Source organism: Thermobia domestica, chromosome 8 (genome assembly GCF_964235325.1).
Source record: "Thermobia domestica chromosome 8, izTheDome1.hap1.1, whole genome shotgun sequence".
Taxonomy (NCBI): Eukaryota; Metazoa; Arthropoda; class Insecta; order Zygentoma; family Lepismatidae; genus Thermobia; species Thermobia domestica.
The window spans coordinates 217,689,015-217,708,257 of NC_137461.1; the positions used below are offsets into that span (position 1 = coordinate 217,689,015).

At 34.5% G+C, this 19,243-nt stretch overlaps 1 protein-coding gene across 2 annotated transcripts in view; it reads right to left on the minus strand.

Moving 5' to 3' along the window:
- The window catches only part of LOC145693438 (uncharacterized), a 683,742-nt gene that overhangs the window by 67,285 nt on the left and 597,214 nt on the right, over nt 1-19,243 (minus strand). For both annotated transcript variants that reach the window (XM_081769432.1, XM_081769433.1), the window contains one exon: nt 3,108-3,305. In XM_081769432.1, the coding sequence (XP_081625558.1) occupies nt 3,108-3,305 (198 nt within the window). The remainder of the gene's footprint in view (nt 1-3,107; nt 3,306-19,243) is intronic.

Here is a 19,243-nt window from a genome sequence, read left to right on the forward strand (position 1 = left end):
GTTGAAGTCTCTGAAACTGAAACCATACCGAGCAATGTGCTCAGGGACTGAAATAATAAGACTCTAACAAACGGGTTGCGTACTGTAATTGATTGCAGACAGTGGTTGTGGACGGACGTTTGGACCATCTGCTGCAAACAAACCACGATAAAAGAATTCACATACCCTGCACGAAACACATTGCTATGACGAAATGGATTGTGTAGTTTGTAGGTCACGTATAGTTAATCCAGTGTTCTTTGAATCAACAGTGAATACTGAAGTTTGTCATGGTCTCTTGCAAAAAAAAAAAAAAAAAAAAAAACAAAAACAAAAAAAACCCTTATTCCTACTTCCAACCACATAGAACCACATCCCACTCTTCAAAGGAATTTCTGGTGTTGACGCATGAACTGTTTACAGAAGATCATACAGTAAGCAAGGAGTTGTTCCCTTAATTCACCAGATTTGTCTTTCTGTGATCATTATCTCTGGAGATGCTTAAAAAGAAGTTGCATACAAATAATCCCTATACGCTGGCTGAAATGCATTAAAAATTTACCCATATCATCCAGAGTATCGTCCATGGAGAGCTACAGGCGGTGGAGGCTATGCTGTGACGTACGCGGAAGCGCCTCGACGTTAACGGGAGCAACTTTCAGCATCTCCTGTAATACGCAGGTACGTCAGTGTTTACAGTTTCTTACTCCTTCGGCCAGTATCAATTTACCGCACTTTTATGTTAGCCATCTTGTATCACAAGTATCGTATAAACAAAATCTTCTACTACATCGTCGGCATTTTTTTTTTTTTTTTTTTTTTTTTTGCGAGAGCTCTCGTGTCTGTCCTTATCTCTGTGCGACTGCTTTATTCAGAATAGAAGCAGCTAACTATAACGTAACAAAGAATCCAGTTGAAAATTACTGCTTTAGGATTTCTGTACTCGCTGTTAATACTCGACCAGAGAAGCAGTATCGTGTGACTATCTCTCACCGCTTGTGATGGTTATTATTTAGTAGATGCTATTAGTAGTAGCGAGTAAAGTAGGAGTATGTGATCGGAGCTTTTCATTCTAATAGCTACGAGTAATTTTATAGCAGTATAGCAATTGAGACAATTTGCTACAAAGCGACGATGACTTTGTACCACTTTCAGTAATGGCAACAGCTTAACACAATGTCACCGTAGTTTACAGTGGGTAGCGTACACGTGAGAGACCCATGTTCGATTCTCGGCGGGCGCTCATGTTGTTCGGATCATATAGCCTCGCTGATGAATTCAAATTCAATCCCTCCTTATTTTATATTCCCAATTTATAAAAATCTTTAGATGAAACAAGGGGATGGGAGAATGATATAGTATTATATTTATATAGAAGTAATTATAAGAATCAAAAAGAATTTATGTAACAAGGAATATACCGGTAATCTAATTACACAATTTTCTTTTACCTCCTACTAGCCTCAAATGGATTAATCTATGTACGGTTAATTAACTTTAGTAGCTACAAATAATAACGAAAATAATAGAGAAACATAACGTGGTGTATTGGCTCGAAATACATGATATTAATCTGACAACACTATACAGGCTTCGCAACTAATATGAAACATCAGAATAAAACAATACACAAGCTCGTAAAGGCAAGAAAAATGGGCAGTATCAGGAAGATATAACAATAGTCCCTGTTATATTAATTTCACTCGAGGAAAATGAAAGGTACAAAAAAATACAGCCTCTCTCCTGTCCACGCTGGGTAGGTCACAGTGGTACAATGAGTAAAATGAATGTAGGCTCTTACCATCCAAGAACTTTCGACATATATAGCAGATAATACGTAATAACAGCACTAAGTACGACTACTTTTATTCCCCAGTTTGTCGTATTTTTTAATTAGTCACAGGTTGGGTAGAGTGAGAAAATTTCAACCCTCCTAAGGATCGATATCAGCCCGTTTGGTTGGTGGGTAGATGCTTTATCTACAGTGCCAAAACGGATCATTGGTTTTCACAAAGAAATGATATAAGGATAATATATGATACATAGATGCATTTTTGTGGAGACTAACATTAAAGAATACGCTGTACTTATTTGTCTAATATATATATTGTAAGGAACTCCATTTTTCAGTGTGTATTATTTCTTCGAGCACATGTGTTAATGTAAAACACGTGCTATTTTTTATCCATCAACGGAAGCAGACGATACACGGAAGTAACAGGAAGACACAAATCTGACCCGGTGGAACCCGATGATGGTCGACTCGCTCTGAAGTCATCCATAAAAGGGGGCCAGGTGACGACCAAGTTATCAGTTGAAAACTGATCAACTAACCCTCAACACCTGATCCTTAAGTTTCACTGAGTAAAGGACTTCTTACCTTACCTAATCCCTCGAGGCTGCCAAGGGCAAAGGACATTCCTAATTACAGGCAAATATCTAGAGGCTGCCATGAGCAACCTTCATCATCCGAGGCCATTTTATGGGTGCTAACAACAAACTTTGAAAACATTCATTTTGTATTTTACAAAGAAACTTTGTAATTTATCCTATAACGAATTATCTTCATAATGAAATTGGTGAAGTTCTTATCCAGGACTATTATTGGCTCTACCAAAAGACATTATAAGGACTATATATATCGTCGCATCAGAACCAGGGGAACGTAACTCCATTTTCATAGGTTTACAGGCGAGAGAACAAAAATATTATTTTCTTAGAAAGATATGTTTTAAATAAGGTGGTAACTATGCTACATTACAACAGATGATCGACAAGGAGAACAAATGCCGTTACGTTTCATTTACACCAAGTGGGGCGTTCAAAATTATGACCAAACTTGAAGAAAAAGAAAACCGCACTTTTGGAGTTACGTTTCTCTGGTTCTCATACGACGACGATATTCAATGATATTCGACTGTTACAGAGTTCGAGTTGTGATAAAAAAATAATAATTTTCTAATTTCAATATGGGAATTATTATCATGATGTCCTCAATATTCCCCATTCGCACTTGCATCTTAATTTCAAGGGAAAATAGCAATAGAATCTATCAACATATGTAATCTACATATGCCATTAGGATATTTAGTTCTTCTTAAGTTAAAAATGGTGAGGATTTCCCTTACCTCCAGACACTTGAGAAACTGGCGACACAAGAAGTAAGTTGACACAAGCTGCTCCTGTTCCATGACCCATCAAGGTAACGCTGTTTGGGTCGCCGCCAAAATCCTCAATGTTTTCCTTGATCCAATGGAGAGCCGCAATTTGGTCCAAAAGACCGAAATTTGTGACTGTATTCTCTCTAACTCCTGGACGCAGAAAGCCTTGAATAAAAGCAACAAGAAAAAAATAAAATAACAGCTTAAGAAAGGCAACACATTTCTACTGGCTTTCTCTACTTTACTTTTTTTTTTTTTGAAACACAAATAAAAGAATCTTTAGAGGAAAGTTTAACGTACAAAAAGAAAGTAAATAAGAAAAGGAAAATGGAACAAAGAAAGATTAAATTGACGATTAGCGACTTTATACTTCCTTTCTTTAGCGAACTATTAGCGTTTCCCACTTTTATCATTGGTAATGTTAAGGCAACATCAAAAGAACTCATTTTTCCTCATAGAAAGGACTTTTAAATTGCAATAATACAAATCTTTGTAAATATTAATATTCCTCTAAAAGAGACTATTTTGAAAAGGATAAACATTTTGAACATTACTCGTTCTCTCTTCCTATATTATATATATTTGTGTGAGTGTATTTGTAAGAAAAGAAGTAAGAAAAGCGTAATAATTAAAGAATTGGAACATAAGTTTTCAAATACTAAAAACATAAAACAATAAATGTGAAAAAACTTAGAAAAAATAATACTAATTTTCATCATTGCGTTAAAATCAGTACTAAAAACTCACGTGCAGCCATCATTTAAGGTCGCTTTTCAGTATGAATATTTGATTTTGAGAGCTGCCGTACGATCGTGAGATAACTCTAAGGGTACTTAAATTAACATGAAGTAATTCCTTGTTTTGTAAATCATAAATCAGCTCCCTCGAGACTAAACCGTTAGAGTACGCACCTTTGGCTTGGGAGACCCAGGTTCGATCCCCAGCGGAAGCTCATGTGGTTAAGATCCCACATTAAACTGTAGATCTAAGTCCCATATACCCAAAATGAAATGAAATCAAATAAATCATAAATATTTGTGTATTTCAGACTTCATTGTGTAAAATTAGTTTTATTATTCATTTCTTTCTTTCTTTCTTTCTTTTTTACTAGATTATATTATATCCATTAATATACATATTTTGTGCAGATATCGTTAAAATTAGTAGTTTTGTGTTCTAGTTGAACTAAACATATTTGAAATTCTATTATCTGAATAAGTTCTCACATATTCACGTCTCTAGATACTAAAATATTTGCGGTATGATATTATTTAAAAAGGATAAGAATGTCATCTTTCGTATTAGTGCGTTGGTATGTTTTACGTATTATTACGTTAGTATATTGTATTATAAATTTTGAGAAAAATAGCCACGTTGCTGATGCCCCCATTCAACTTCATTCATTCTATTATAAATTTTACTCTTTTTTTAAGGCTTGCTGATATAGTTTTTTTCTAGACTTTCGAAATCTGGTTTTCGAAATAAAATCCGATTATCTTTTCGTTAAAGCTATTATTCATATATTGTTCTGGATACTTTTTTTTTTTTTTTTTTTTTTTTTTTTTTAGAAATAGTTTATCAATGTATTATAAGGAAAGGTATTTTCTTTGTCAGTATCTATAGTATGGTGTTTCAGCAGTTCCTAGAGCGCAAACATTTACATCACATCTTTGAAATGTCATTATTAGGAATTGCAATTATACAATTTCTTCACAATATGTGAGAGATTTTATAGAACTGGTTCCATGTCAAAAGGGTCGGGTAAAAAGGCGAGGACAGGAAGGCCCGAGTCAAAATGGCCCTTTCGACTCGAACTCTTTTGACTCTGGACCTTTAGATTCGGACCCTTATGACCAAGGCCCATTTGACACGGGGTCGTTTTAACTTGGGTCCTTTTGTCGCGAGACACTTTTGACATAGAGCCATTTTGATTCGGACATTTCTATCCTTGCCTTTCTGCGCGGACCTTTCTGACATGACACTTATAGAAATATGTGTGTCACTAAACAGCAATAGATTCAATATGTTACTTAACAATGTTTCCTGACATAAATAATCAAAAATTCTATTTCGGTAAAATAAAATCTAAACCTTATTATTCACAACGAATGACACATGTAGTGCTATAAAAATTGTTTTGGTTGAAATTCTAGAGAACTAATCGAGAATTCACCTTAAAGACCCAAATCTGTTCAGCTCGAAGACATCTACTATCCGCAGTATGTTCCATCTTTGCAACATATTGCCATTAAACAGAAGTCAAAGTTTTAAAATTTATAACAATTTTCAATTATAAAGCACACTCGCCCTGTTTGCCTCAAATCCACATATGTTACGGAGATTCCCTCAGTCTGAGAAAAACTGGCCATAAATTTCTACTATAAAGATTTTTAAAGTTATTTTTGCAACAGATATATTGATCTATTTATTTCTTAGGAACATAAAAAACAAGTTTCTAAATTTCTATTGTAGGTGCGCCAAAATCTTCTTACATGAAGTTGTTGAAATCGTAAGAACTACATGGAACCTCGCAGTGGCGGATCTAGAAAGTAAAATTCGGGGTTCCACCAGAACCCAGACTATGATAGGTATATCACGAGTTTACGCAAACAATTTTAATTTGAAGTCCCTTTACAGGAACTATCGTTTACAGGAACTACCTCATGTTTCAAAAATTTTCGAATGAAGAGTAAAAGGTAATGATTACTACTAACTTTTAAAAATGTGTTAATAATATTTCTATTATTTTTGTCACTCCAAAAACTGGGGGCCTAGGTCTTCCCGGCCCAAGGTAGATAAGCTACTGGAACCTCGAGCACCGTTTTTTAAGCTTTACAAATCATTCTAACATCGCGTCTTTGTCATTTGTCATACTTCATTTTGATCACAATTATATAAAGGATATGTATAATGTGATCAAAAAAAAAAAAATACACAGTTATTCCCTGCAAAGTTATTACTTCCAACTTCATAGAAAACTGACATGGTGATGTGCATGCAGAGAGAAAGAAAATGAAATGAAATCTTTAGTTTTACGTCCCATGATTATGCAGGTTAGGATAAAGGAGACGGTGATGATGATAAATGAATGAAATGGTGGAATGAAGAAAGGGGGAGGAAACGGGAGAACCCCGAGGAAACTCATGCGCACGGTGTTTGTCCATCACAAGGATCAGTTGGCGCGATCTGGGATCGAACCAGGAACCCCAAGCACCAGAGGTGAACGCTCTACCACTGAGCCACCGCGACCACTGTGCAGAGAGAGAATCAGAACAGAAAGCAATAGAGGGTACCACTATTCCAAGGATTCTCAAACAGCCTATTTCGTTTTCTTTCTTTCTTTTTGCTTTTTTTCTACAAGCAGGAATTCCCTGTCAACTCGTGTGTTTGAGTGTTTAACCATACTTTGTACTATTATCATGCTAGTGTCGTAAGAAAATCTTATAGCCGTGTGCACAAACGAAGATTAAACGAGCGTTCACTCAAACGCGTTCAACATTAAACTGTCAAGTTTAAACATGCTTCCAGAACTTTTTTCTGCACCATTGAAAGTCGAAGTTCAGCACACTGAGAAAAATCCGTTCTCCGGACAGTGGAATATTGTACAAATATACGGTATCCTCCTGTTTACTACATAAATCAGTACGGAGCATAAGTTATCCGTATGGTATATAGGCACTGTCCTTAGATGTTACATGATGCCGTTGCAGGATGTCTGACATCTAACAGTTTTCCGTATATCACATGCATATACTAATGTTACATTCCTCAAATATATGTTATATACGTCTATTTGTATGTGAGATCCTGAATGCCTATATTGTGTCATACGGAAAGTACGTATAGATGGAACACTTATACGGAAAGTATTATAAAACATAGTTTTCAGTTATAGGCCTACGTCTGCTGTACGTTAAGTCCAAAACTACAGGAATTACTGATGTAACCTAGCTTTTTAAGTACGCCACCTACATTTTTTCTCAGTGTACATCTCGTTTAAATAAACTTAGGGCAATTTGTAAAATCAACTCTGATTGGTTGTCGTCTTTTGTCTCTAATCTTGGTTTAACAAAGTAACAAATGAAGAAAGCATACCGCGTGCCGGTCTTTCCGACTTTCGAGATGGTGTGCATAGAGTTGTGAGTAGTCTAATTTCAGTGATCGTAATTGTGATGGAAAAAGTAATGAAACCCGAAGCGAAAAAGACATTTCCGAACACGACAATGAATTGTAATTTCATTAGTGGAAAAATACAAAGACATTATTGAATGTAAACAGACTGGCTTGTATCAACGAAGTTTAAACCCCCAAATTCGGCCGTTCAAGCTAGAACCAAGTTTATTCATCATTTGACCCGAGACTTAAACTTGAACGTTGTTGGTGTAACAGACATTTTCACCAAGCTTGGTTATGACCTTTGTTCTACAGTTGAACTTCGTTGGTGCACACTGCCGAGTGTATATATCATCGTTAGTTTCATCGTTATAGGTGATGGACTTATGGTGCACAATAACTTACAAAAAATATCCGTTTTTCTTAATTTTTGAAAAGTACGCATGAGGATTTATGCTCCCCTGTATAATTTTGTTCACCCTTATTACATCTATCAATTAGTACATAAATCACCTTTGATAAACGAAATTAATATTTTAGAATTATACTTGAAATTATATCTGATAAACATTACAATTACTCGTAGTATGTATTAACTTAAAATATAGAGTGCCTAATGAGAAGTTGAATTACTTTCATACCAAAGAACATCCAATTATGCGAATTGTAAAAACTGTTGATAGATAGATTTTTAACTGCAATTTTACTGCTAATTTGAGGACGATAAATCAACCAAATTATGTGTAAACTTGTTCATCTTTGGAGAAAAATAACCTGAAATTTGGGAGTCTTTGAAGTACTGCTTATGACCCTACAGACACATGCATTTTAAAATAGTTCCATGGAATTTATTATTCTGAGATTGATACAAACAGTGCCATTAGAGATATATACAAGCTTGGCATTTTTTTTACTAATGCTATAATCGAATATTCTTTGATTAATACTTGCTAATTTGTTACTTGTAATAAAATTTCAAGTTCGTCTGGGTTTTAAAATTGACCTAAATAGGCATTCGATCTTCTCCAATTTCAACTAAATTTAAACAGAACAGTTGAAAACCGTTAATAATCTTCACACCAATACCAGCTAAGTACTGTAGTTTCAAGATTAAAAGTTCACGTTGCCTTTTTCCTTTTGATATTCTTCCTTTAACAGAGTTTAATGCAATTGTTTCTAATTTCAAATGATATTCTCCGATAGATTGGTCAATTACAACCTTTCACCTTGCCCATATCAATCAAATAGACAGGTGAACTAAGTTGGAAAATAATAATGGTCATGCTAATTTAAAGCTATACTGGGTTTGTCATTTCACTTATGAGTAATAAATATTTTCATTGTTTTCGGACGTTGCCATGGCAAATGCGGCCTTTCGCTTTACTCGAACTCAATTGAATATGTCAGGCTACATAAATAGACATAAATGATCTTCAATCTAATTTCCGTATAAATTAGTTATTCACATTTCTATTTCTCCCTGTATTCTTTCTGAGAAATAATTGTAAATTTTCATCATTAACCTTGAACAAATTTGTAATTTAGACGTGATCATCAAATATCAAACATGGAAAATATCAAGTCATTAATTATCATCATATTAACTTTACTTCAAGTCATTAGGGAGCAAGGTGTCTCAGTGGTACAGCCATTACTTCTGGTGTATGGGGTCCCTCGTTCGGTCCCCGGCCAAGTCAGTTTGTGGTGTCGAGCTCATAAGTGTTCTCGGGATATTCCCGTTTTTTTTCAAATTTTTATCCCACCGATTCTTCCATCATCATTCACTCATGTTAATCATTCCTCTCTCTAAGAATAAAGCTCATAATCGTGGGATGTAAAACAGGGAAATTTCATTTCAAACTTCAAATCATTAAAGCCATTTCTAAAAAATAAAACTGTTAGATAGCTATGAATTATCTAGGTATAATACTACGGTTTCAAACTTCAGTTACTAACTCATCTCAAAATACAAGTTATTCACAGCTATACTATTTGTATCTCTAAACTCAGGTATACCGCAAATTAGAAATAGTGTCTATTTAAACAAACTCCTTTAATGTAGTCCTTCTAAGTTGTTTTAGCATTCTTCTGAGAAAATTCAACATCACTGTTACGAACTTCACTTGCTTTTGTTAAAGAAAACATATTACAAGAAAAATATCATATATATATATATATATATATATATATATATATATATATATATATATATATATATATATATATATATATATATATATAGGGTGATTTAATAACAATGTACCAGGCCTATGTCGCAGCTAATACTGCACGTAGAGCCATCAAACAAAACATTGCATTACCAAATAGGATGTGTAGAATGCAATAGAAATAGTAGCGAGACCAGTGGCGTCTCGTGAATTAGTCCAACGGAGGGCAACCTCAAAATTTGAAATGGAAGTGATATAACTGTTGGAATCATTCGAAAGGACATTAAATATCATGCAACTTTTAGAGGGCAAACTTTGTCAGAATCCTTTCCCATTTAGTCGCTATGAAAGAAAACCGAGTCCGTTGCCATAGAAACCGCTGTTTCCAGGGCAACAGGTCCTGTCACGGTCAGCCAATTGAAAGAAAACGAAAAAAAAGAGAAACAAACAATTACGAAACAAAAAAAACTACCGTTAGTAGTTAACGAAGAAGAACTGCATGTAGCGTAGAGGAGTCGCTAAAATTTAACTTGTAACGAGGGCGATTACGAAACTTCACCTACTAATTGAAATCATGATTATTTTCCAATAAAGTAAAATTCAATAAACTTTCTTGTTATTGTTCGTCCCTCAATGCATACTCATTTCATGGTTAATTAAACATATCGGACTTCCGAAGAAACTCATCGAAACAACTTATTGACCGTGCAAATAGCGACTACTCTCAGTCATGACTCCGTTTTCTTTCATTTAGAAATAGAAAAGGAAGAGAAGAAAGTAGAAGGGTAAAAGAAGGAGGTAGGAAAAGGGAAGAAAAAGAAAGAAAACAAATAGAGTATTTTAACAAGAAATAGATTACTGGATAATTCCGGGAATATAGTAAGAACTCGGGAAAGTCGTTGAAAGATGAATCATTTTGAGTGTTATTAACGACTAATCAATTTTAGAATGCTTCGGAATAAACACATGTTCCTCCATACCACCCCGACCTAGCTCCAGGCACCACGTTCGTGGGGTTGCCCAGACCTAGACCCGGAAAGGAGAAAATCGAAATTATTCTTCGTAAAGTTAATGCGAACGATGATTGATAGCTATCCAGTATCGCTAGGATCGACCACACATATGAATTAGCCAAAAAAAATCAAAGTTATAAACTCAATATAAATTTATGTATCGTATCAATAAGGGTTTCAACTTCCTGGAAGAAAGATGTCGTATTTAGGCTCATCCTGCTATTTTCGTTTCACTCCTACAGCCGATTTAAACCGTTAGTAGCGGTCCTTCATGACCTAGGTTATTTACCTTAACACATATATTAAAACATGACACATATATTATAGACGTTAATATGACAAGTGATATTACTAAAATTACTTAAATTAAATCTATCATGCATTCACTCGCTCACTCACTCAGGACAGTGTATATATGTTTAAAGGAAACCAACTAACTACAAAGGTACAAATAGTTTATTACATTCGTAGTGAAAAGAGAAAAAATAATTATAAAAAAATAAATATTAAAAGCACAAGTTCTTGGTTATATATCAATAGAATACATAGGGTTATACTTTAGTAAGTCTTTATACATTTGATCATATTGACAAATGGAAAGAAGAAAAAAATAATTACATATATTATATCTTAGGCATGCTAAAGCGAAATTATGATTTGCGACATACGCAAAGAAGACACTTATTTTACTTTTAAAAAATGGACAAAGAAAAAGAAAAGAAAAAAACTCCTGGGTGTAATAGAACTTATGAGTCTTTACTTCACATTGAGCAATAAAATATTAATAATTCGGAGCGTTCAAATCACAAATCGCGCACTACTCGTAGTGTCCAAAATATTTCGCTCCATTTAACTTAGTTTGTGTTTATATATCTATATCTATATATATATATATATATATATATATATATATATATATATATATATATATATATATATATATATATATAACTATTGGTTTATAAAAAACTTTCATCAACTATATTTAGTTTGTGACTATTAGCAGTTTATATCTGCACTCGCATACTGCGACGTTTATACCCATCTAGGGATTTTGAAAATCACTTTCCGCCAGAGGATGCTTCTCCTCTTAGTCAGTCCATTTACAAATTTATTAATCAGATAATTTTGAGTTACTTGTTCATCACTGGGACACGTCATGAGACCTTTCATTTATTCAGGATCACTTTTGTGTATGTATATATATATATAGTTCGGATTTGAGATGATCTTCCACAGGTGTAAGAAGTATAATGATTTAAATTAAGGAAAAACACTGGTCAAGTCATAGGATACATATGCAGGTGAGAGGGATTAAAGGTACACTTTCCACAATGGTTTTAGGTTGGTAGCTCAGGAATAATATTCATTATGATGTGGGTTGCATTTAGACCTGCCGTTACTTCTTAATACATGCCATTAAATAATGATTACATAAGTTATGATATACATCTATTCAGGAGAAAGGAAAATTATTTGAGTGCACGGCGGTATTCTTGACAAAAATCTATATTATTATATTCGTCGGAAACTTACTTGTAAACTATAGCAACCAATACACGTTTGGGGGACAGACACGAGCGCTCTTACATATATCCATATAATACATTTAATATCATACTTTTACTTTAACATCATATTCACATACTAAGCACATGTACATTTCGACGTATTCATTTATCTCTCTCTCTCTATATATATATATATTTATATTTAATAAATGCGCACACATTTAAAGTAATAACCCCAACTATAGTTTCAGAAAAGGTTGCAAACATTGTACAAGAAAAACAAATGACTTTCGACATTACATATGAAAAAAGAAGAATTGATTTTTTTTTACCTGATACCGCGCATCTATAAATTTCAACTTTCATATAGTCAATTCGTGCATGAATCGTAAAAAAAAAAACTTTGTGAGGCAGGCACGTAACACAGAACATTTCTAAAGATATAAATAGATAAACCAAAATACAATTTCTGGGCCCAGGTTAACTACAAGATAAACGAAAACCAAAACGGAAGGAAAGTGACCGATGGAAAAAAAAACTTAGCGGGACGACGGTGAAAAAACGTAATTGAAGTGTCGTCAAATATAAAGTCGTTATTCATTTTGGCAATAGGTCAAAATGTGATGGAGGACCCAATCACTATCTACTCTATCCATGAATTGTGTCTTGCAACGTCTCAGCTGGTAATTTCAGATCAGAGTTGTACGTTAAATGAATTGTAAGCGACAAGTTCAAAATCGGGGGGGGGGGAGGTTGAAAATTTAAAAAAAATCTCGAAGTAAGAAGGAAGAGACAAGAGAGAGAAAGCGGCGCCAACGAAAAGAGAAAGTTTAAAGTATTACTCACTACACCGAAGAGTGATCGAATTTAAATATATAACAACTCATAGCCAAAAATATTTACATATGCCGAAAGAGGGTGGTTTACTTAAATACGTAAACTAGGAGGGGGTCCTGCTGCCAAGGATGCAAGTTCTGTGTCCATCAGATCCCAATCCCACAAGAGTTTGCTTGTAAGATTGAAATCCGAGCCCCGTATCCGGCCCAGACCAGCAGGATAAAAGGAGAGGGGGAAGGGACCAGGTAACTGCGTCCCCAATTTTGAATTAAGGAAAAAATATTCGACCCCTCAGAACAACTAAGAAGGTTCTAGGACAGTAATGAAACTAGAGTAAAAGTATTAGCTAAGACATCCCCAACTAATGATTTGCCGAAATAATAAAAAATTAAATAAACTGAATTTTGGATCGGTGATTTCAATTACCAAAACATCACCGATAGCTACCCTGCGCAGACATGCCACAGTCTGGGATGTCGTTAATTTCCCTCATCTAATTAAACTAAGAAAAGAAATGAAAATACTTAAGGGGACTAGGGGTCGACATCCGGGTACGCGAAAATAAATTTTAATAACTAATTGTTTTGATTCTGTAACCCTGTCAGAGCTGTCGCCTGCATGAACATTGTAAGCTAGCCCGAGTAGGTAACGTGGAAAAAAAATCTCACGGAGCAAGATATTCTATTTTAGGACCGACTCCAAAGAAAAAATAAAAATAAAAAGAAATATAATTCATTACAGCCCCGTTGTGTAACAACTATTGTCTTTCCATAATTGATTATTAAATATGTCCAGTCAGCGATTATATGATGCTACAAATATTATTAAACGAGATTATTATGAACGTATACGACTGCAATAAAAATTAAGCTATTAATCACTAACATAGTCCGGCAATATCTCACCCACATGTTCGCAGAATGCTCCGGTGTAGGGGCCAGAACCTGAGATGTTGCTAGCTATACATGATCCTTAAATATATATATATATATATATATATATATATATATATATATATATATATATATATATATTCTTTTACCGAAACGTGACTAATCATAAACTGGGCTTATATCTATCTATCTATCTATCTATATATATATATATATATATATGGGTGTCCTCTCATTCATTTCGTTTCACAATATATTCATACTATCCTTTTATTCATTTATTACGACGTCGTATTTCATAACCACCCTATTTCTTTAACTACACCCAGACTATATGCACACTTCGTCATATATTTCTAAATCTATAAATCATTGCCAACGTTTCATGTTCCGGCCACCACACAAAACATCCCTCGAACTCAAGACTCCCTTACCACGCAACCAATACTATGTTATACTTCGTAGCTTCATGTAAAAAAAAATATGCTTCACAGAAAGCATAGTTCTCCGCGATATTATTCAATTTTATAAACTTTTGACAACAATGAAATTATTCTGCAGCCACAGAGAAAGAAAAAAATGAACATTTAATATAATTTCAAAGCGAAAAACTAGCATCATATCGCCCGACTTCTGTTAAGAATTTACGTATTGTTTATTTACTTAAATATTTCGATTTCTAGACTAAGTAGAATGTTGTAATTTTCAGAAAATATTAATTTTGGATCACTTAACCTAACTATATGTGCATTTGGGCTGGGAATTATATTTACTAGGTTTTGTTTCGAAAAGAAAGGTCAATTTCTTGGAAACTAAATCACTAAGAACATCGACATTGGAATGACGGTTAGTACTGAATTTTGACACTAGGGGGCTAGCGACGATATGATCAACCCTTGAACCACTGAAATGTGACCTTGTACACGGAATTTTGATACTATGACACTCTCATTTTCTGATATTACTATAGCTTGATATGTTGCGTTTAGCTATTGATCGAATACGAATGATACACTGTCCATACTTCATTATTTTACACACTCTTTCATTACTTAACCACAATTGCTACTGCTGATACTACATTACAAACACATACATGCCACATCCATAACTACAAACTACATTAATACATGTTATAATACATATTAATCATTACTATTTACTCACATAAACAACATTCAGATTTTACCATTTTCTTTGAAATCGGCTCTATCGGTTGACGAAAGGAAAGGGAAAGAAAGGAACAGGGCCAATTGGCCCTTGTATTCACTAAATCACACTCTTAATTCAACCTGTTTAGTTCATACCCAAACTATTTATTGGAAAAATATAGGCCCCTTTCCTGAAGGGAAAAGAACCTTATGATAACTATACGTTCAACCCATCCCTGCTGGAAGCTGTACCCCCAAGTTGGGAGTAAACAGGAGCCCTCTTGAACTTTACACGTGCATTATGATCACTATCCTAACTACACCAAAATTGAACACCGCCATATATGTTAAAAATCTATAAAAAGCTACATATACAAATCTATATATGGACAGGTCTTATAACCCTCAATTAGCAGGAAAATTGGAAGGTGAAAATATCAGGGGAAACACTAATCTTCAGAACCGGTTTTAGGAAAAGAAAAACGGAAATCACACTACTTCTGAATCCTGTCCATAGCGATCGGTAGATGAAATCATGGCGTCACTAAATTGCACTTCTTATTTCAGCCTTTTTAGTCCAGTTTTGTTCTGAAAATTTAATGAATTATGGCTCCGTAGCTTCCTGGATGGTCTCTATTCCATTATCAACTAGATTTACCTTGTTAATGCAGCTTTTCCAGCTAATTTCTACCTTTTATATGCTGGGAAGATCTGGGTCTGCTGTACAATATATTCTCGGCAGGGAACGGGAATAATCGCGCTCTAACATCATCGGCGCAAATCTGTCTTCAACATTGGGGGGGACGGGTAAGACCGTTCCCATATACATATACATATACATACATACACACACACACACACACACACACACACACACACACACATATATATATATATATATATATATATATATATATATATATATATATATATATATATATATATATATATATATACATATAAGCGATGTTCAAAATATTTGTGAAGTTGAAAACAATGCTGTGGAGGATCAGGGAGCAGAATTGTCTTCAGTGGCGTATTTAGGGGGCTATCGGGCTCAAGCTCCCCCGAAATAAATAAATTTGTTAGTTTTTGCATTCCACGTACAACAATAATCCTTACCATTTCTAAGAATGCCATTGACTTTCCATTTTCTTATGCTCTTTGTTCAGAAATAATACTGTATTTGTCAAATTTCATTACATGTAAGAACTGTGTAATTTTGTTCTTTCTTTCATCCTTTCTACTTTTCTGTTTCTTTTTCTTGATGTTACTTTCTTTCATTTCGCCTATCATACTTTATCGACGGTTGTCAGTTGTGATTCAAGTCGGCCGTCATCAGTAACACCAAAACTAAGAGGAGTTGATAAGCGAAACTGGTGTTCCACACCAACTTGCGCGGATATCAATATGACAGGACTTTAGTTATTATAACAAAGAAAAATTATATCGTTTAGTTATCTTTAAAAGAAGGTAATATTTGAATTAAAGAAAATCAAAACAGGGGAATAATTAGCCCGGGAATTAGGAAGGGCAAGAGGATGCTTCCTTTTTCTTGTATGAATAGAATAAAGGGTTAGATTCACTCCTAAATTTTTGTATATCATATAGGATTTATCGGTCTGCAATTCTTGTCATTATAACTTCAATTTATGCATAAATTAAAGTATATTTAATTCTCAAACTCAGGTGGGCAATTGCCCACTTCCTTCCATGTGTTGGGCGTAGCCCCTCAAACAAAATCCTAAATACGCCATTGGTTGTCTTCAACATTGGGAGGTGGGCAGATTTGAGGCTTATTCTAGAGAAGGGAGATGAAACTCATATTACGGTAGATGAATCTGATTTCTGAGGTGAACCTCTTGTATATTATATATCAGGCGATGTATATGAAATAGTAATACATATCAGTATTACAAATCACTGCTGTGAACACATTCTGAAATCTGAATATATGCATATTTATAATTGGTATGTTTCTAATTAGGCATCCACAAAGATCCACGTTAAAATTGTTTTAAAATAATATAATAATCTAAATAATGACTTCGCCAAAACTATGAAGAAAGAGTATCAATTATGTATGATGCAACAATACACTTATTTGAGCAAAATGATGATAATCTCAATAACATTATAGGAATCGTTACATAAATCTGACGCATGTCATATACTATTTAATTAACAGATGTAACCTTAAGATTATGGAGAAAAATATTCCAGCAATTAAATTATTTTCTTTGCTTAGGAAACATTCTCTCTCTCTCAAAAAAAAAAAAAAAAAAAAAAAAAGACACGCGGAAATACGTAGGAATAAACCATGGTTCCAACTAGCAGAGAAGAGAAAACAGGCAAAATTACGTTAGCTACAAAATCCGAATGAAATAAGTTCACAAAATTTCGTAGACATCAGGCGGGAAACTTCCAAAACTTTTAGAACAGAGAAACGAGATTTTTTGAAAGCTAAAATTAAGGAACTTGAAGATAACAATAAAAATAAAAACATTCGGGATATGTGTAAAGGGATCAACGAATTTAAGAAAGGCTATCAACCTCGTACTTATATTAAAGAAAGTTGATGGAACAGTTCTCACTGATACAGATAGCATTTTGAATAGATGGAAAGGTTTCTTTGACGATTTGCTTAACACGCAGCCAAAAACTAATGGCGTGGAGAAAGGGAGATACACACCGCAGAACCGTGTATTCCAGAACCCAACCGAATAGCAGTAGAAATCGCTATAAAGAAATTAAAGAAACACAAATCTCCGGATGTAAACGAAATTTCGGCTGAGTTCATTTTAGCTGGAGGCGAAAAATTGTGGAACAAGATACACAAACTCATCTTCCTTACCTATAACAAAGGAGAATTGCCACAAGAGTGGAAAGAATCAATCATTGTTCCAATCCACAAGAAAGATGACCAAACTGACAATAATTATGGAAGCATTTTTCTTCCGTCAACATCCTATAAAATGCTTTCAAATATTCTATTAGCAACATTGAGCCCATACACAGATGAAATTATTGGAGATTATCAGTGCGGATTTAGACGAAATCGATCAACTATCGACCAAATATCTGCCATTCGCCAAATACTTGAAAAGAAGCTGGAATACAGTAGCCCGGTACATAAACTATTTATTGATTTTAGAAAGGCTTACGACTCGGTTAAAGAGAAACATTGTACAACGTTCTTACAGAATTTGGAATACCAAAAAAACTAAATAGATTAATTAAGGCAAGCTTAAATGAATCCCAAAGTAAATTCCGGGTAGGAAAACTTTTTGGCCACGACCTTTCACGTCGAAAATGATCTGAAACAAGGAGATGCGTTGTCGCCATTATTATTCAACTTTGTCCTGGAATACGCTATAAGGAAAATCAAAGAGAGCAACCAGGGCCTAGAGTTGAACGGTATTCACCAGGTTATGCGTACGCTGATGATGTAAATTTAATAGGGGATGATAGGCGACCAATAGAAAGAAATGCAGAGGTCTTATTAAACTCTTGCAGGGACATGGGTTTAGAAGTAAATAGAAAGAGAAAACTAAATACATGGAAATGCGTCGGGACCGTAATACGGCAAATTATGAATGCGTTAAATTATTAAATACTTTTAATAATACTTTTGATAAAGTGGATACTTTCAAATATCTAGGATCAATATTAACAGACGAAAGTCATATTCACGAAGAAATTAAATGTCGACTAAAAACAGGGAATTCGTGTTATTATTCAGTTCAAAATCTCTTGTCGTCGCGAATTCTGTCGAGAAATTTGAGGCTTAAAATATATAAAACGATAATCATGTCTGTTGATCTGTATGGTTTCGAAACGTGGTCCCTTACTGAGGGAAGAACATAGACTGAAAGTATTTGAGAAGAAGATCCTCAGACGAATATTCGGACCCAAGAGGAACGGGAATGGGGAATGGCGGAAACTTGATAACGAGGAACTACATAAATAATACGGCTTACCAAACATTGTTAGGGTCATCAAGTCTAGGAGGCTTAGGTGGGCAGGACATATAGCCAGGATTGAAGAACGTAGGAACGCTTTCAAAGTGTTAGCGGTAAGACCAATCGAAAAACGACCATTAAAAAGACCTAGGCGCAGATGGGAAAACAATATTAAGATGGATTTCGCAAAAATAGGAATACAAAGCAGAAACTGGATCCAGTAGGCTAAGGATAGAAATCAGTGGAGAGCTTTTGTGAACGCGGTATTGAACCTCCGGGTTTCATAGGCTATAGAGTAAGTTAGCTTACGAAGCATTAGTAGATGCCTAGGCTGATACTACAAAATAGATGAAGTGCGCATTTAATAAGAAAAAAAAATGGGTTCTACTGACATTGGGTAGTCTATATACTCTTCGTGTGCTAGGACCTAGGGGAGAGGAGGAGAAAAGATTTCA